At 49.8% G+C, this 14623-nt stretch overlaps 1 protein-coding gene across 1 annotated transcript in view; it reads right to left on the bottom strand.

Annotated features, from left to right (window-relative positions):
• Positions 1–14623, bottom strand: part of uif (sushi, von Willebrand factor type A, EGF and pentraxin domain-containing protein uif) — a 131726-nt gene that overhangs the window by 88355 nt on the left and 28748 nt on the right. The window contains exon 2 of the mRNA XM_050196738.3: positions 13380–13404. Coding sequence (XP_050052695.1) covers positions 13380–13404 — 25 coding nt within the window. The remainder of the gene's footprint in view (positions 1–13379; positions 13405–14623) is intronic.

The following is a 14623-nucleotide window of genomic DNA, read 5'->3' as shown; positions in this document are numbered from 1 at the left end:
CCGCGGCAGCCGCATTTCGATGGCAGTGAAATGCAAGAACGCCCGTGTGCTTTCATTTTAGTGCACGTTAAGGAATCCTAGGTGATCAAAATTAATCCAGAGTCCCCTAGTACGGCGTGCCTCATAATCACATCGTGGTTTAGGCACGTAAAAACCCCAAAACTTAATTACGTTAATATTTTCGGGCCAATACCATGCCTCGAGTTTTATTATCCTACATCTTCGTTTCGTAGCGTTCGCCAAAGTGCCACTTCGTTGTGTACCGGTACTTTTGGCGTTGTTCCGCGGAGTAGTGTGCTGTGGGGGATAATTTTTTTCACCAGCGTCGTGTGCTTTGTTTCTAAATATTTACGATATATTTTGTTCCACATGCTGCAAAGTATCGGCATCCTGCGTGTAAAGAACGATGAACTGCCGTTTCCCACGCGCACACGTATACAATCCGACTTTGAAGCCTAGGTAAAGAGCCAAGAACATCTTCAGGTCGCGTTATACTCTTTCGCCCAGACACTTGGCTTCAGGATGATGAGGAACATTCCGAAACTTCTCGCTTCGGAATGCCGGTTCACTATCGGCGACCCCATCACTTTCACATTCTTGAATGAATCTCTCTCAAAAAGCGAAATCACGCAGTTCGCGCCTTTACTGACAGGTTTAGCGCATCTGCAAAGCGGGTGCGTACATCACATGCAGTCACAAATAAAGTGCTTTAGTCATCCCAGCAACTTCGTCCTTTTCTACGTTGGCAAATTCGAAGGGAACGGCCTGAATATCATTAGGTTCCCATAAGGCTTGAAGTACACTTTGCATAGGTGGCATTCATGGCAAGTTTTCACGTATCTGCGCACCTTTGCTGTACTATTTTTCCATGGAAATTTCTGACTCAATTTTCGGTAGGTCCTCAAGAAGCCATGGTTGCCTTCGAATTCTGGGCTATTATGACAGTCTAATTTGGTACAGCTAGCAATTTTTTCACCCTGTGTTTATACTCGACCGTTCATTTCGAAATATCGTGCATCCGCCAAAAACCAGCTAATCTTACACTGTCGGAGTTTGCTTCTTGTACAGAACATGTAGTTTCGACAACGCATCCGCGTGTTTCAGCCTCGGCGATGAGTCACATTAAAGGTGCACCGTCGATATGGCTTACGCATCTCGCCATTTTCCTTTTAGGCTAGTTTAGCTGAAGACATTCCAAATGCTGAAGCCTTACGTTGCCCTTAAGAATAGAACGATTTCGCTATATTTAGTCGGCAAGGAAAGGCGCGCTGCCCTTGCGTGATCCTGAAGGCGTGCCGCGCATCGTTTGTTCTAGAATCGCCTGTATAGGATAAACGTCAGAGAAAGCGTGACTTTCAACTATACTGACTGTGTGAGAACTTCGACATCCCACCAAAGTAAAAAAAAAAAGGTAAAAGTTAAAAAGGGAAAGAAAACCCCGTAACAAAGGCTCCAGATTCAGGGAAAGGACTGCGTTGACGCTCGCTTTTCGCGCTTCCTCACGCTCTGGGCGCGTCTCGCGCGTATAGCACACACCGCAAGGCATGTGCTACTCTTGCTGCTTGTTTGCGCACAACTTTCGACTCCTCTCGGCTGCGTGATATGCGTAGAGAGAGCCCCCCTCTTGGTGGCGGGAGTGGTGAGCGCTTTCTTTACGGCACGGTAGCAGTCGGCGTCGTTGCGTTGTTCCTTCTCGCAGCGTCGTCGTTGTGGCGTCGACGTACGCCTTGCCGCGCGCTGCCGCCGCTTCCTCGAGCGATAAGCGTGCGCGCGCGCACCGCTAGCAACACAATGATCCATTTCGGTGGTGGTGCAGACTATGTGTGTGCGTGCGTGCTACATTCCCGAGTGGCAGCTCTGGCTCTACCGCCTTTCCCTGCTGGCTGGCTGTCTCTGCGGCAGGCCGCATGTTCGTGTGCCCCGTGCCTCCCGTGTATATTCGCGCGGCGGAGGGCCGACCGCCGTTCAATCGAGCCGCCACTGCTCAATCGCCGTGCCCCTGTCAATCACAAGGGCGGCCAGTTCGTGCTGGCGGCTCCCGTTCGGTCGTCGTGCTAGCTGCCCGCTTCCGTTTCCACAAAGAAAGTGGAACGAGCCAGTGAGAAAGCAGCGGCGGTGAATGCGGCGTTCCGGCCCGCAGTTGACACCAAAGAGCGCCGCACGTGCGCGCACCGTAGGTGTTCGGCTGCGTCGACGCACGCCGTGTATTGAGGCGCATCGGCGTTCGGTTGTACGGCGCACGCTTTTATTTCTCCGCCCTGCGCACTCCCAGCAGCTTCTTGTCGGCCGTGGACGTAGATTTTCCGCGGCGACGCCAACTGGGCTAATTGTCGAGCTACGCTCACTCTGCTGAAAAGCAGAGTAAACCAGGGCACGGTATCTAGCGCAACCCTCAGGCACTCTCTGTGGAGTTTGTTGCTTTCCACCCGTAATTTTGCTTCCTCGCTTAGGAGTTACTCAAGTTGCGCTGACGAGCGCTGTCGGCCTTGACGCGAATACTGAAGCTGGCGCGGCAAAAGCTGCGTGTTTGGAGCTAAGGGTGTGATTGGCATATGTGGGAGAATATCTGCATGTGTATGCTTGCCATGGTCGCTTGAAATCCACGAGTACGAGCTTGGTACAAAATTGGTTTTTGGGCTAGTTGCCCGGGGATTCTAGGAGCTTCAAGTTTAATGAGAGCTCGGATAAGAGAAACAAACTGGCATATGGCGTGGTACTCGCTAATAAAGAGTTTCGAGTAGCGCTGCATTTTTCTTTCTTGTCCTCGTGTTCGCAGCTATTAAATATTCACGATGGCAGAGTTTCTGACTTTAGTTACATGACAAATCTTTAATAACAGTTCATTTATTGTGGGTATAGGAACATACAAGTTTACGTGTAGCGCACTTCGGGCGCAGCTGCTTAATATTGATCTGGAGCTCTCCGCCTCTCTCGTAAGCCTTTGTGCTGCTTTGGGACGCTAAACTTCCATCAATTATGGAAGGGTAAAAATATAACTGTGCGGGAAGTGAAGAGGCTCCCTCTAGCTTCATATTGGCTTAGTCGCGTTTAATAATATTTGCCCCCATCTTCAGTGATTATATTAAAGCCTGCAAATCTAACTCACACGGCGAGCAGGATCACTACGGCCAGACCTGCCAATAAGAATCCACAGGAAGCGTCAAGAGAGCGTTTTGTGCAGCTAAAGCGAAGCGCTGGATTTCGACGCCCCTCCAAAGAAGGCGTCTGTCTGCTTTCACTTTGGGTACCCTTCTCCTTTCCAGAAGTGAATACGTCTCACATTTCTTCATTTGTTCCTTTCTTTGACATTTCTGCTTGTCATTTAGTTCCTTTCACTAGTCTTATTATTATTATTATTATTATTATTATTATTATTACTATTATTATTATTATTATTATTATTATTATTATTATTATTATTATTATTATTATTATTATTATTATTATTATTATTGCTGCTGCTGCCTCGGAAAATCGCTGCTTTTCCAAAAATGGCTCGGACCCAATTGCAAGGGCATTGTTGCCTTTGTTATTCGAGAAAAAACAGGCAATTTCGGAAACTTCGCGAGCAAATTGGAATCTGCGCATTTCTGCATGTGCAACGCGAATTATGTTACCTTGTTTGAGCCAATAGCAGTCTGATTTTTCTTACTAGTTGATGGCTTCAAATGACTAGATTTAGTGTCGTACGGCAATTACACATCCAGCTTTTAAAGCGCCCAAGTGCTCACACATTGCATTTTTACTCTAGCAGTAATTCTTTCTTATTAATAATATCCCGGGCGCCTGTATTCTTCTCCTTCGTGTTTCCATCTACGCGCACATGAAAGATAATGGATATGCCGCTCTGCTTTTAATCACCGAGGTCACGTGATGCACCCGTCATAATGCGCGCACCCTTTACGAGAAATATTTGGCGTTCTCTGAAGGCTCCTGCTCCTGACTTAATTTACTGGACCTATTTGAGGTCCAGCGAATTTATCGCTACGAAAAAAGAAAAGCGTCAGGGAACAGGCGTATGTGGTCGGTGCGCATCCGCGTTCGTCGAACCAGCCCAGGGCATACTCCCGAACTTTGTCACGACGCCGACTTGGTTTGTCCATACTCGCGCAGGCGTCGAAACAGCGGTCGGGTGCAGAAGAAATGAAAATAAAATAGAGATAAGGAGGGAAGAAACAGAAAGTAAAAAAAAAAAAAAACGCTTCCTGATCGTGCGCAACTGCCCACGAGCGCGCGGGGCTGGCAGACGTGGGCAGGCGGCTGTGGCGCTCGCGTTTCAACCAGGAGGATGGAGCGCAGTGCCGGTGGCGGACCGCCCGGGGAAGATTGGCGAAAGGAGCGGCGCCGTTTTACGCTGATAGGTAAACACGACTGCCGCGCGTTGACCCCGTTTCCGGGGGCCGCCGGTGCATTTGTTTGCGTCACCGGCCGTCGCAGGCTGGACGTCGCACGGCGCTGCTGCTGATGTGTCTCGAGGCGCGGGAATTGCAAGAATGCGAGCCGCGCAACGCGCCACTTGTTGAGCAACTGACCGCCTGCAGTCTCGCCGGCCGTGAGCTTTCTCTTGCGTGCTTGCTTTTCTCTTTCCTTTGAGCGAAACGCCGATCGGGCGAAAATGCGACCGCGGCCTCGCTGTTCTGGACCTGCCGCGCGTGTGCACTCTGGGACGACGTACTGCGCGCCTGCCTCGGAGGACCGAGAGTGCTTGCGCATTTAACGCGAACAAAGGGTAATTGTTCCGTTATTTTGGCGGTACTTTCTTCGAAAAAGCTCGCAGCTATTGCCAAGATGTATCTATTCATCAGCCCTGCTTTCTTTTTTCTTTTTTTTTCTCAAATAAAAAAGAAAAGTACTGGCATTAAACCATGTGGGAGTTCCGTGGGCAGTCCACGCCAGTTTAGTCCAGAAACGTTTACGAACACGACGGTACAGGAGGTTTGACACTGTAATGAACAGGACAGGAGGTTTGACACTGTAATGGAAAAAACATGCCACGGAATTGCTCTGTGCTGAAGGAGAATTGTCACAGAAAGAGGGAGTGGTCACATTAAAGCTTGCAGGTGTTTGGCTTTGAGGGCGTCTGAGGCGGAAAGTACATATTGGGGTAGCGATAGTTCACAGTATCTGCTGCTGAATAACCGGGGTTAAAGGTGATTGTCTGCGCTCTTCAGAGAAGAGTTTTTTTCCAAGTCATGTTTAGAAAAGGAAGAGGCAGGATGTGGCGAGTCATTCGCCGCTGTCCGTGGGCGCTGTATGATCTATGGGCGCTGTATCGATGTGACCAATGGCTTTCTATGACCACTGTTGGCGGCGAGGAGTGACGTGACAAGCATGCAGTGTCGCGTTCAAGTATTTAAGTGCCTTTACTGGCCACGCCGTTCGGCTGCTGTCAGCGAAGGAACAGAGAGACAAGGGAAAGGCAGTGAGGTTAACCAGGCTGAGCCCGGTAGTCTAGCGGTAGCGAAGGAAGGAGTGCGCCCGTACTCGTGGCGACGACCGCTCGTAACGGGCGCCGTGCCATCGCTTCCGTCGATACTCCCACCCTTTTGAACGCGTAGCGGGGGCCACTGCGTGCCTCGCGTGCTGCTTCCGTACGACGAGAGGTTGGGGCGGTGGCGCGTGCGTGGGTCGCCAATCGGGCGCCGGCCGTGGTCAAAGCACTCGGCTCCTGCCCACGTGCACGACGACGACAAGCGTGGGTTGAACCGTGCCTTGCAACTCTTATGAATGCCGCCCATTTTGTACGCGCTGCTCCTTGCCCGCTGTTTTTGTCCTCTCCGTCTGGTGTATATTGATAACGGGCAACGGTGCTGATAACGCATGCATGGTATACGGGAGGAAGCGCGCTTTTATCTCCGTGCCAATGATGACTCCTGTTGTCTTGACGAAGACAAGTGCACTTATCGAAACGTTGGCCACGGAATGAGGCTAGCTTGCCAGTTGCCTCAGTTCTTATAATTCTCCATCTTTCGGTTCCCTTTGATTCGCCTTGATTACTGCGCACCTCACTGTCGCTTATGCCACTCGGAGACTCCTATCTCGTTGATTCGAAGCTATGGCACCGATGAGAAGTGATAATTTACTACTATCAGGGGGAGTTGGAGAACGGCCCTTGTGCTTAAGCAATTGTGACGGTTCTCTAATCTCTTGCAGTACCAAAATCGAGCTAGAGCAGAGGGTGGAAGTCCTTTCGGGAAAGGGAAGTTTCTCTTATCCTCCAGTGCCCCAATACAGACAGCCCAAAGCAAGTTCCAGTGCTGTTTAAACGGCCATTCTTTGGCTACACCTGAACTCGGGGACAGCCGTCGACGTAGCTCAATTGGTAGAGCATCGCTCACGTCATGCTGAGGTTGTGGGTTTGGCTCGCCACCGGCGGCAAAATTATTTTCTCTGCCGTTTGCAGTTTCCTTTTTGACATATCGGAAGTTCGTGCTAAAACCTTAATCCTAATCTTTAGTTAATTATAGAGCTAAATTTGCATATGCATTCATTGGCTTCGTTGTGTGTTCGCTTCGTACGGTTGCATTTACCTTTAACAGACAAACCGCACTGAGTGGAAATCAAGCGCACATCATTAGCGGAAGATGGGGATGATAACTGCGTCCCGACTTGGCACTGTGACGCAAGGTCACTGTTTCGAAGGAAGACATAGCCAACGACCGCTGCATTTTTTTTTTTTTCGGGGAAGGTAACCTTCCTTCACTAATGATAACCCAAAATATGGCCGAGAATCGTGGCCGACTTTCACTGGCAAGGGGCTCCCTCGTTTATGACGGGCATGTATGCCCACGACACCTCCGCGGTGATCACGCCCGCAGCCTTCACGGTAGCCGCGTCACTTTGCCTCTGCAGTCCGTGCGCGCGGACGCTCGCACCGTTGATTATGGACGCGTGGGCAGCAGCCGGATGGGGGCCGGCCAGCCCGACTCGCCGAGTCCCTCCCTCGTCATTGGACCCTTCCCTTGCATTAGCGTATGGAAATCACTGTCTCGCAGCCATCAAATGTCCGCAAGGCCCTCCGCCGTGCCCGCGCCTATATAGTGTACACGCATGGCGCGTGCAAACAGCCCAGCCGCGGGGCCGCCTTTCCTTGACCCCCATGCTGCGTATTTTTGTTTCCCAGCCCGAACGTGATGGACGCCGGTGGCGTCCTCGTTAGTGCGTGCTCTCGACGTCCTTTCAGTGCGGCACAGCGTGACGCGCGCACAATCGGTGCGCAGCTCGGCAGGTCGACTTTGATTAGGGGCTGCGCCGGTGGCTTCGGGCGGGGGCCACTCGTGGGACTCGGGCTGGGCGCTGCAAAACCCGCACGCACTCGAGGCCTGTATGCGTTGCGTCACACGCTCAGAACCCGTGATCACAGTTTAACGGTTGCAAGAAGGGAATAAATAAATAAATAAAACGGCATTTGTGTAATTTTGCCGACGATGTGGGCAAGGAATTGTTACAAGTTGCAGCGCCGGACGGGACACGATGCCTGCAAGGATAATGACTAAAACGCATGGACTACACGTAGCGATATATATGAGCAGCATGCACCATGAAAATTCATTGTGTGTATAACCAACTCGTATAAAAGTCCGTACGGCAACTATGCTTTATTTTTCTTCTTTATATGAAGTGCAAGTATATCTGGGCGGCATATACGCCGACCATGTCCCGTTCTAAACGACACAAAACCTTATAGCGCGTGTGCTGCTAAGCACGAGGTCGCGGGATCGAATCACGGCCACGGCAGCCGCATTTCCATGGGGACGAAATTGAAAAACACCCGTGTACTTAGATTTAAGTGCTCGTTAAAGAATCCCAGGTGGTCGCAGTTAATCCGGAGTCCGCCACTACGGCGTGCCTCATAATCAGAAAGTGGTTTTGGTACGTAAAACTCCATAATTTAATTTTAATTTTTTTTTATAGCGCGTGTGTCAAGGCGCTTCTTATTCAATACACCGATACCGTGCTCCGATTCGCCACCTCGGTTTGCACGGTTGAACATTCTCATAGGCTGGACAGTTGCCCCTTCTAGAGGGAAAGAATTCTGGGATACTGGTCCAGACAGATACACGCAAAAAACGACCTTAAACTTATTGCACTTCTCGAATGCTTTCGGATGACCGTGATGATGATGACAATGATGATCACGATGATGATCACTCGGGAAGGAATACAATCACCCCTTGACTGAAGTCACGCAGAAGAAATGTGCGTCTTTATAGAGGTTACTGAATAAGAAGGTATACGTGATTTTCATGAAGGATTCCAGCGTCAAACTATATTCACTGCCTGCGTCTTCGAGGGAAACTTGCGAATTAAGACTTCCGTGGATCAGTTTTAAGAAATGTGCGAATAACGCGCGCAACACCAGGCGCACGTATGCAATTTTCCTTTTCCTTTTCCTCAGTAGCGAGCAGCTCAATGTTTAAATTTCATCGCTTTTTCGCACTGTTTCTGTTTCGCGGCTGCAGCGGTTGTTGCGCACCACTGCAGTTAATCGTTCCAGTATCAAGCGAAGCCGCGTACAACGCACGGTGTGTCTTGAGTCCGCGAGCAGACAGGCATACAGCCGCTGCCTTCGAACACGCAATCAACGCAACCGTGCTTGTTACACGGAAACTCATGAATATAGAAACGAGCATGCACATGATGGGCCCTCAGTTGGTTTCCGGTCTTTGTTCACAATACAAAGACACGCGCGCGCCTGCACTTTTAAATAAATTACCAGGTGGGCTAAGCGGACGGAGGATCTGGTATTGCCGAGCGCCCGTGGCATTCCGTTCTGTCCTGCGTATCAATGTGCGCGCCGGTCTTCCTGCTCCGATCGACGGCGTTGGATTGCGCTATTTGTATTTGCACGAAAGGAACGGGCAAACAGGCGAGGAGGGCGCCGAACAGCGTATGGACCACGACGTATAGTATGCGATGCACAACAACGTACGTCACGCCCAGGTCGCAGCGTATCTTCGCGTGGGCACGACGTGGAAACGGTATCGCGGCACACTCGACGCGGTCTCTAGTCCGCGAGGAAGAGCGCGGCGGAACAAACTAAGTAATGAGGAAATGACGAGAAACAAACAGGAAAGAAGAAGAAATAGGCAACAACCCAGGCTCTCCACAAGCATCTGCGAGACAACGAGAAGCTGTCACGCCGCATTCCGGTGCCGCCACACGCGGAAGAAGTCTAGCCACCAAGCCGGAGTGTTGTGACGTCATAAGCGCGTGGCCGCGCGCACGGGAGAGCGCTGCTGCTGCTCCCTTCGCGACCGCCAAGCCAGACAGACGGAAGAAGAGTGCGCAGCGCGTGCGGCCGTGTTTCTTGGCTCTTTTATTATTAGTATTATTATTCCTTTCTTTATACGTTTCGCACTGGACGATGTGGAATCGTGTCTGCCGGACCTGCTTCTGAAATCTCCGTGCGTTAGTCCGCGTGCGCATCCCGCGTGCTACAACCGTTATACCCCTCTCGACACGCCGCATGCCGCGCCACCTCTTGGCGCTTTTTTTCAGCGTCGCGGTGCGCGTAATTTCCGTCCGTGTGTGTTCGAGTCGTGAGCAAGGCGTTACCCATAGGCGTCAACGCATGTTTTCTTTAGGTTGTATAGTGCGCCTGCGGTTTCCGTGGACCGGGCGGGTCCGGTAAAGAGAGCGGGCACGAAAAAGCTATTGTCTTTCTCATGCTGGGTGCGGGAACTTGTCGAAAGCGTTTAAAATAGTATTTCTCTTTGCCATGAAAGCTGATGCGCAATGTCAGAGAGTTGGAGGAGTCTATTTTTGTATCTGTGACTTCTTTGACGCAGTGCTATGCGTGTATATATATAATATATATATATATATAGTTAAATGTCCGGCGGCATTTGCCTAAGATACGTTTGCAACTTCTCACTTCTTCGCAGCACACTTACTGTAAGTTTCCCACCGGACGAATACGTCTCCCCCAGCGCAATCGGGGCGAGATGTATGGCAAACTGAACGCGATTAGGACGCGCTTAGATGCCGTCTTGAGGAACTTTAACGCTTGCTGGGCTCCTGCTTGCGAGTAGCGATTCTATACCATTCCGCGTTAGCGTACGTTAAGCCTCCTGATTTCCAATAGGTCGCGCGGTGAACATCCTTTTGGTGTGATGAACGAAGGTATATACTTTTCGCGGTTTTGCTATACATTGAGTGCGAGTCAACGTCTTCACTGCATAGTGAAGCTATGCGTGCAAGCCGAAGTCAGGCGAGAGGCTCATTATGAGTGGATATGTGCAAACGGCTGCTTTAAGATGACGCGCGTTAGAACTTAGGAAACAACTGTTTAACAACCGTTCTTACAGTACAGTGTTATGAATGAGTAGTGTTCTTTTGAAACACGTAATACCGTGTGTAAAGAAAAAAGAAAGCAAGCATTTCTTGTGAACGTGTGCTTGCATACGCAGGCGCTGCCTTTGTCATATTGCAGAACCGCTTGCCATACAAATGCGCGCGGCTCTATAGGAGTGACGCGCTGTTCAGGGATGTTCATGCGTGTCCAGGACACCGTGCAGGAAAGGAGGCGTAAAGTGCCACGGAGCTCGATAGTTTTTTTGTTTGTTTTTTTTTTTGTCACTAGAACTCTCGTGTCGTAACGCCTTTCATCATTGCCGTCCGGGATGCGCAGAACAAATAAAGTGTTTGCGAGAATGATGAATCCACTGAAGCGGTCACATGGAATTAGGACAGATTCAGCTGCCATGCTGCTCCCTCGGGCAGTTTGTGAACTCTCTAGAGTTATTCCATGGAGTGACCAACGATAAAATCCCAAGGGCGACCGATCACACTTGTACCAACACTTTCTAGGTAGCAGAAAGTCTGTGCCATCAGACTGCGACATTATCTGAGAAGGCAGATGCTACCATCGAAAAAATAAACAAAAGATGCAGAAAAAGAAGGCGACATGGCTGCGCAAGGGCTACGTTCCCCACTGAAATGCAAGGGCTTATCTTTCCTTATCTAGGAGGTACTGACGCGCGTGATATACGCGCTCTCTCGTCAAAGTTATAGGGGACAGGGTGAGTGTGGTCAGTGAATGGGCTGATGCTTTTGACAACTTTGTGAGCACAGCAACCGACGTTGCTCACGCTTGAAGCGGATTTTTACTGCCTTTCGCGTGGTAAAATGCCGTTTTTCTCAGCAGCCATGTAGCATCGACCTCTTGAGAGAACATGCGGTACTTCTAGTTGCTACCCTTATTTGAGCGGCTCTTCACGACCACCAGCATGAGGTTGGCGCACACATAGCGCCTCGGCTCTTGAGCTCTTAACAAAAGATTTCAGAAACCAGGATTCTTTTGCCGAAACAGAGGCTTTGAGCTAACGGATGAAGTCAAGCTGCACAACTGGCCGCCACAAGCAACTCAGTGAGGCCAGACAGGGTGGTACACACCGTACGGTTTTGGCGTTGCCTGTGGCGAATAGTGCGTAGTTTTCGAGCGGCGTAGTTGGTAGCCAACGTGATAGTCAGGTGGATGCCAACGCTGCCTTTCGTGAATATCCCTCTCCCTCGCAGGGGTCTACGCATGTCATTTGGTTTTAAGTGAAACTCAGCGTTAACTGAAGCGTGCAGCCATCTTAGGCCTTTTTGACTGTCGTAGCCTTCGTATGTTCCCGCAGGTGCACTAATGTGGAACTACAGAAAAGGCGCGAAGCGGCGAGGCCACATACAGGCGCCGACAAAAGTGGTGTAGTCCACGCAGCGGGAGCCGGAGCAACGGCAAACTGCATCGCAACGCCATCTACAGGCAGCATCTGGGATCATGTCTGCAGATAATAAAGGGCACCCATTGGCTGTCTCGATCCCAGATGCCGCCTGTAGATGGCGTCGCGATGCAGTGTGCCGCTGCTCCGGCTCCCGCTGCGTGGACTGCGTGGAGTATACCACTTTTGTCGGCGCCTGTATATGCGCAGCCGTCAATGCCAGGGTGTAATTAAGAAGATGGACATCCATTACTTCACATGCGAAAGTGAAGCTTGTGGGTAGGACTCATGTAATTGTGATAAATTTCAGTGACACGAGTTGTGCCGGAAGACGGGATGAATACTTAGGGCCACGCTTCTAAAAGTCTACTACTTAAGATCCTCGGCGAAAGTTGAGAACTGATAAAAAAAGGAAAGCCTCTGAACGTGTATGCTCGTTTTCACTCAAAGCTATCGTATGCCCCGCGTCGCAGTGCCCCTTTTGTTTGAGAACAAACAAGTTTCCTATTTAGGAGCATGCTATTGTTTCTGTAGCACTTGTTGCTCGACGCGTAACACATCCACTTGTGAGCGATACTCTTCAGAGTTGCTATACAGTGGCAAAAGCATATGCTCCTTGCTTTATGCCTGCGAAGGGAGAACTTGATTTTGTCCTGCGAATCCATAAATATCAAATTCTTTATTTTAAAGACGTATAATTTGATGACAACAGAGCATCGTTGTGATTAAGAAAGACACACGTCACGAATAGGTTTGCGAAATTGCCAATAAATATCTCGCATTCACATGCCATTTCACTGCATTTTCCTTTCTTGCTTCTTTTAATGCGGTGCTATTCGATAGCGTTGGAGCTGCGGCGCCCGACTGAAGGAACAATGTTCAGCAGGTTTCTGCAATGATCCACATTGCTTGCAAACATCCAACAATGCTCTACCTGGCTGTCCATCTGCGCGAGCTAAACGGAGAATGCATTAGGAGATGAAGCCCACGCACAAAAGAGCATTAATAGCAGGGTGATCACTCCAGCTTTCGTTCCCTCTTTCGTTTCTTGCGAACGCTCACATCGCGATTTCGTCTCCCGTAAAATGGCAGTATCATGCTACAAGCACTTACCTCGCGTCTGCTAAATAGGAGAAAAATGAAGTCCTCGTGTGGAACACTGAATAACCTCTGAAACTTCATGTTAAAGTCATGCATGCAATTTCGCTTACTGCCCGTCCTTGGCTTGTCGTGGCGCGCACCAGTCTGACAAACGCGAACAGAGGGAACATATTGAGCAGCTGCACTACAGCCGGCGTCTCACATTGTGCCATCGAGCCTGGTTTGACGAAAGTTCTTGTTTAGGTAGGCCAATATTAAGTGCAATATTTATTTCATTTTGTCTTTGTCTTTTCTTTTTCAAGGCTTCATCCCGTTGTTAAAAACCGATGGGGAGTTCCCTCTGGAAAAGCCGAGTTGAAAGCTGTGCTCCATACACGTGCAAATGTCACCGGACGACCTTGTACACGTCTTTCTTTTTTCTTTTAAAGCTTTTGCACAATATGTACACCAAAGGAAACCGGCGCCAGCAGCCAACCAGTTTACACAGACCAGGCGAGCTGGACGCACGGCAGCGACCAGCTCGCGCTGTCGCTGAAGAGGGGCGTGATAGTATCGAAAGGTTTTACTCACCGTCTTGGCATCTGAGTTCTCCGCCCTGGGAAACCAGAAAAGAGAGAAAAGAGAAAGCAACAGGTTAGTGCGGCCTTCGCCAAGAGGTACGCTTGGCAGTGGTCAAGCATGTTTGCCTGTAGCGTGGCTTAAAGACAGCGCTCATCCTTTGAAAATAAAAGCTTCCGCGAGTGACTTTTATAGATGGGCTGCGCTTAACCGGAGTTCCGTTTATAGGCATTGTGAAATGCGCAGACGCAAGGTCGCGCTGTTTTTATGCAGCTAGGAACCTGCCTGAGGTTTCGACGGACGCAGCCGTCATCTTCCTCAGCGGCCTCCGAAGAGACTTGGGTGATTTGCAGTAGTCGGAAATGCGCTTTACACTTGCTTGGCTGCGCAAAGGTTGGTTAGCGAGCGCATACGACAGCGCTCGCTGTGGGTGTTACTTCGTCAGATGAACGGGTTTCGTATTTCTTTATTGTCTCGTTGGCGATGTTCGCCGTGCTATATGCACAAACCAGCTGGCCCAGCTTCGTACTCTCGCATCTTTACTTACTCGTCTTGTACTCAACGTACACTCCAGCTGTTTTTGAAGGACGATAACATACTGCCGACTGAGACAAACAGTCGTATAGGAGCTGTCGCTCATCGTTAGCACCGATCTCATGGATTGGTGTAGTTTAAGGATATTCATAATACGTGGATACGTTGGCTACACAAGGAGGTGGCACTCCAAAGCATCTGACGCTGCTTAAGTAAGGGGAAACATAAAATGAGAGAAAACGTGAGAACCTAGACGACGACGACGACCACGACGACAACGACAACCACAACAACAACAACAACAACAACAACAACAACAACACAAAATACAAATTGCACGAATTGGGTCCATTACGCTGTACGAGCAATACTCATGCTTATAAAGTATGTTTTACGTAACTTTTTCAAAACGTACGGGTCTCGACTCTAGGCTTTGAGTACACTTGTTTGTTATATGTTTTGCATCTTCCTCCCTGTCGTTATCGTCATGCGTCATACTCCTCTTCTTTTCCCACTTCCCCTTCCCCCAGCGCAGAGTAGCTGGCTAGAGGACTGTACCTCAGGCCGACCTCTCTGAATTTCGAATCATTAAACTTTTCTCCCTCTCTACACTGCATACGTGCACTAATCTAAAGAGGCAGGGAGGGTAATCAAGACTACACTTGATTTGCTACGTTCACAACGGGATGGGAAAGCGCCGCCATAAATGCGAGAAAAAACAA

Source organism: Dermacentor andersoni, chromosome 1 (assembly GCF_023375885.2).
Source record: "Dermacentor andersoni chromosome 1, qqDerAnde1_hic_scaffold, whole genome shotgun sequence".
In the NCBI taxonomy this organism is placed as follows: Eukaryota; Metazoa; Arthropoda; class Arachnida; order Ixodida; family Ixodidae; genus Dermacentor; species Dermacentor andersoni.
This window is presented reverse-complemented; position numbering and strand designations above follow the sequence as displayed.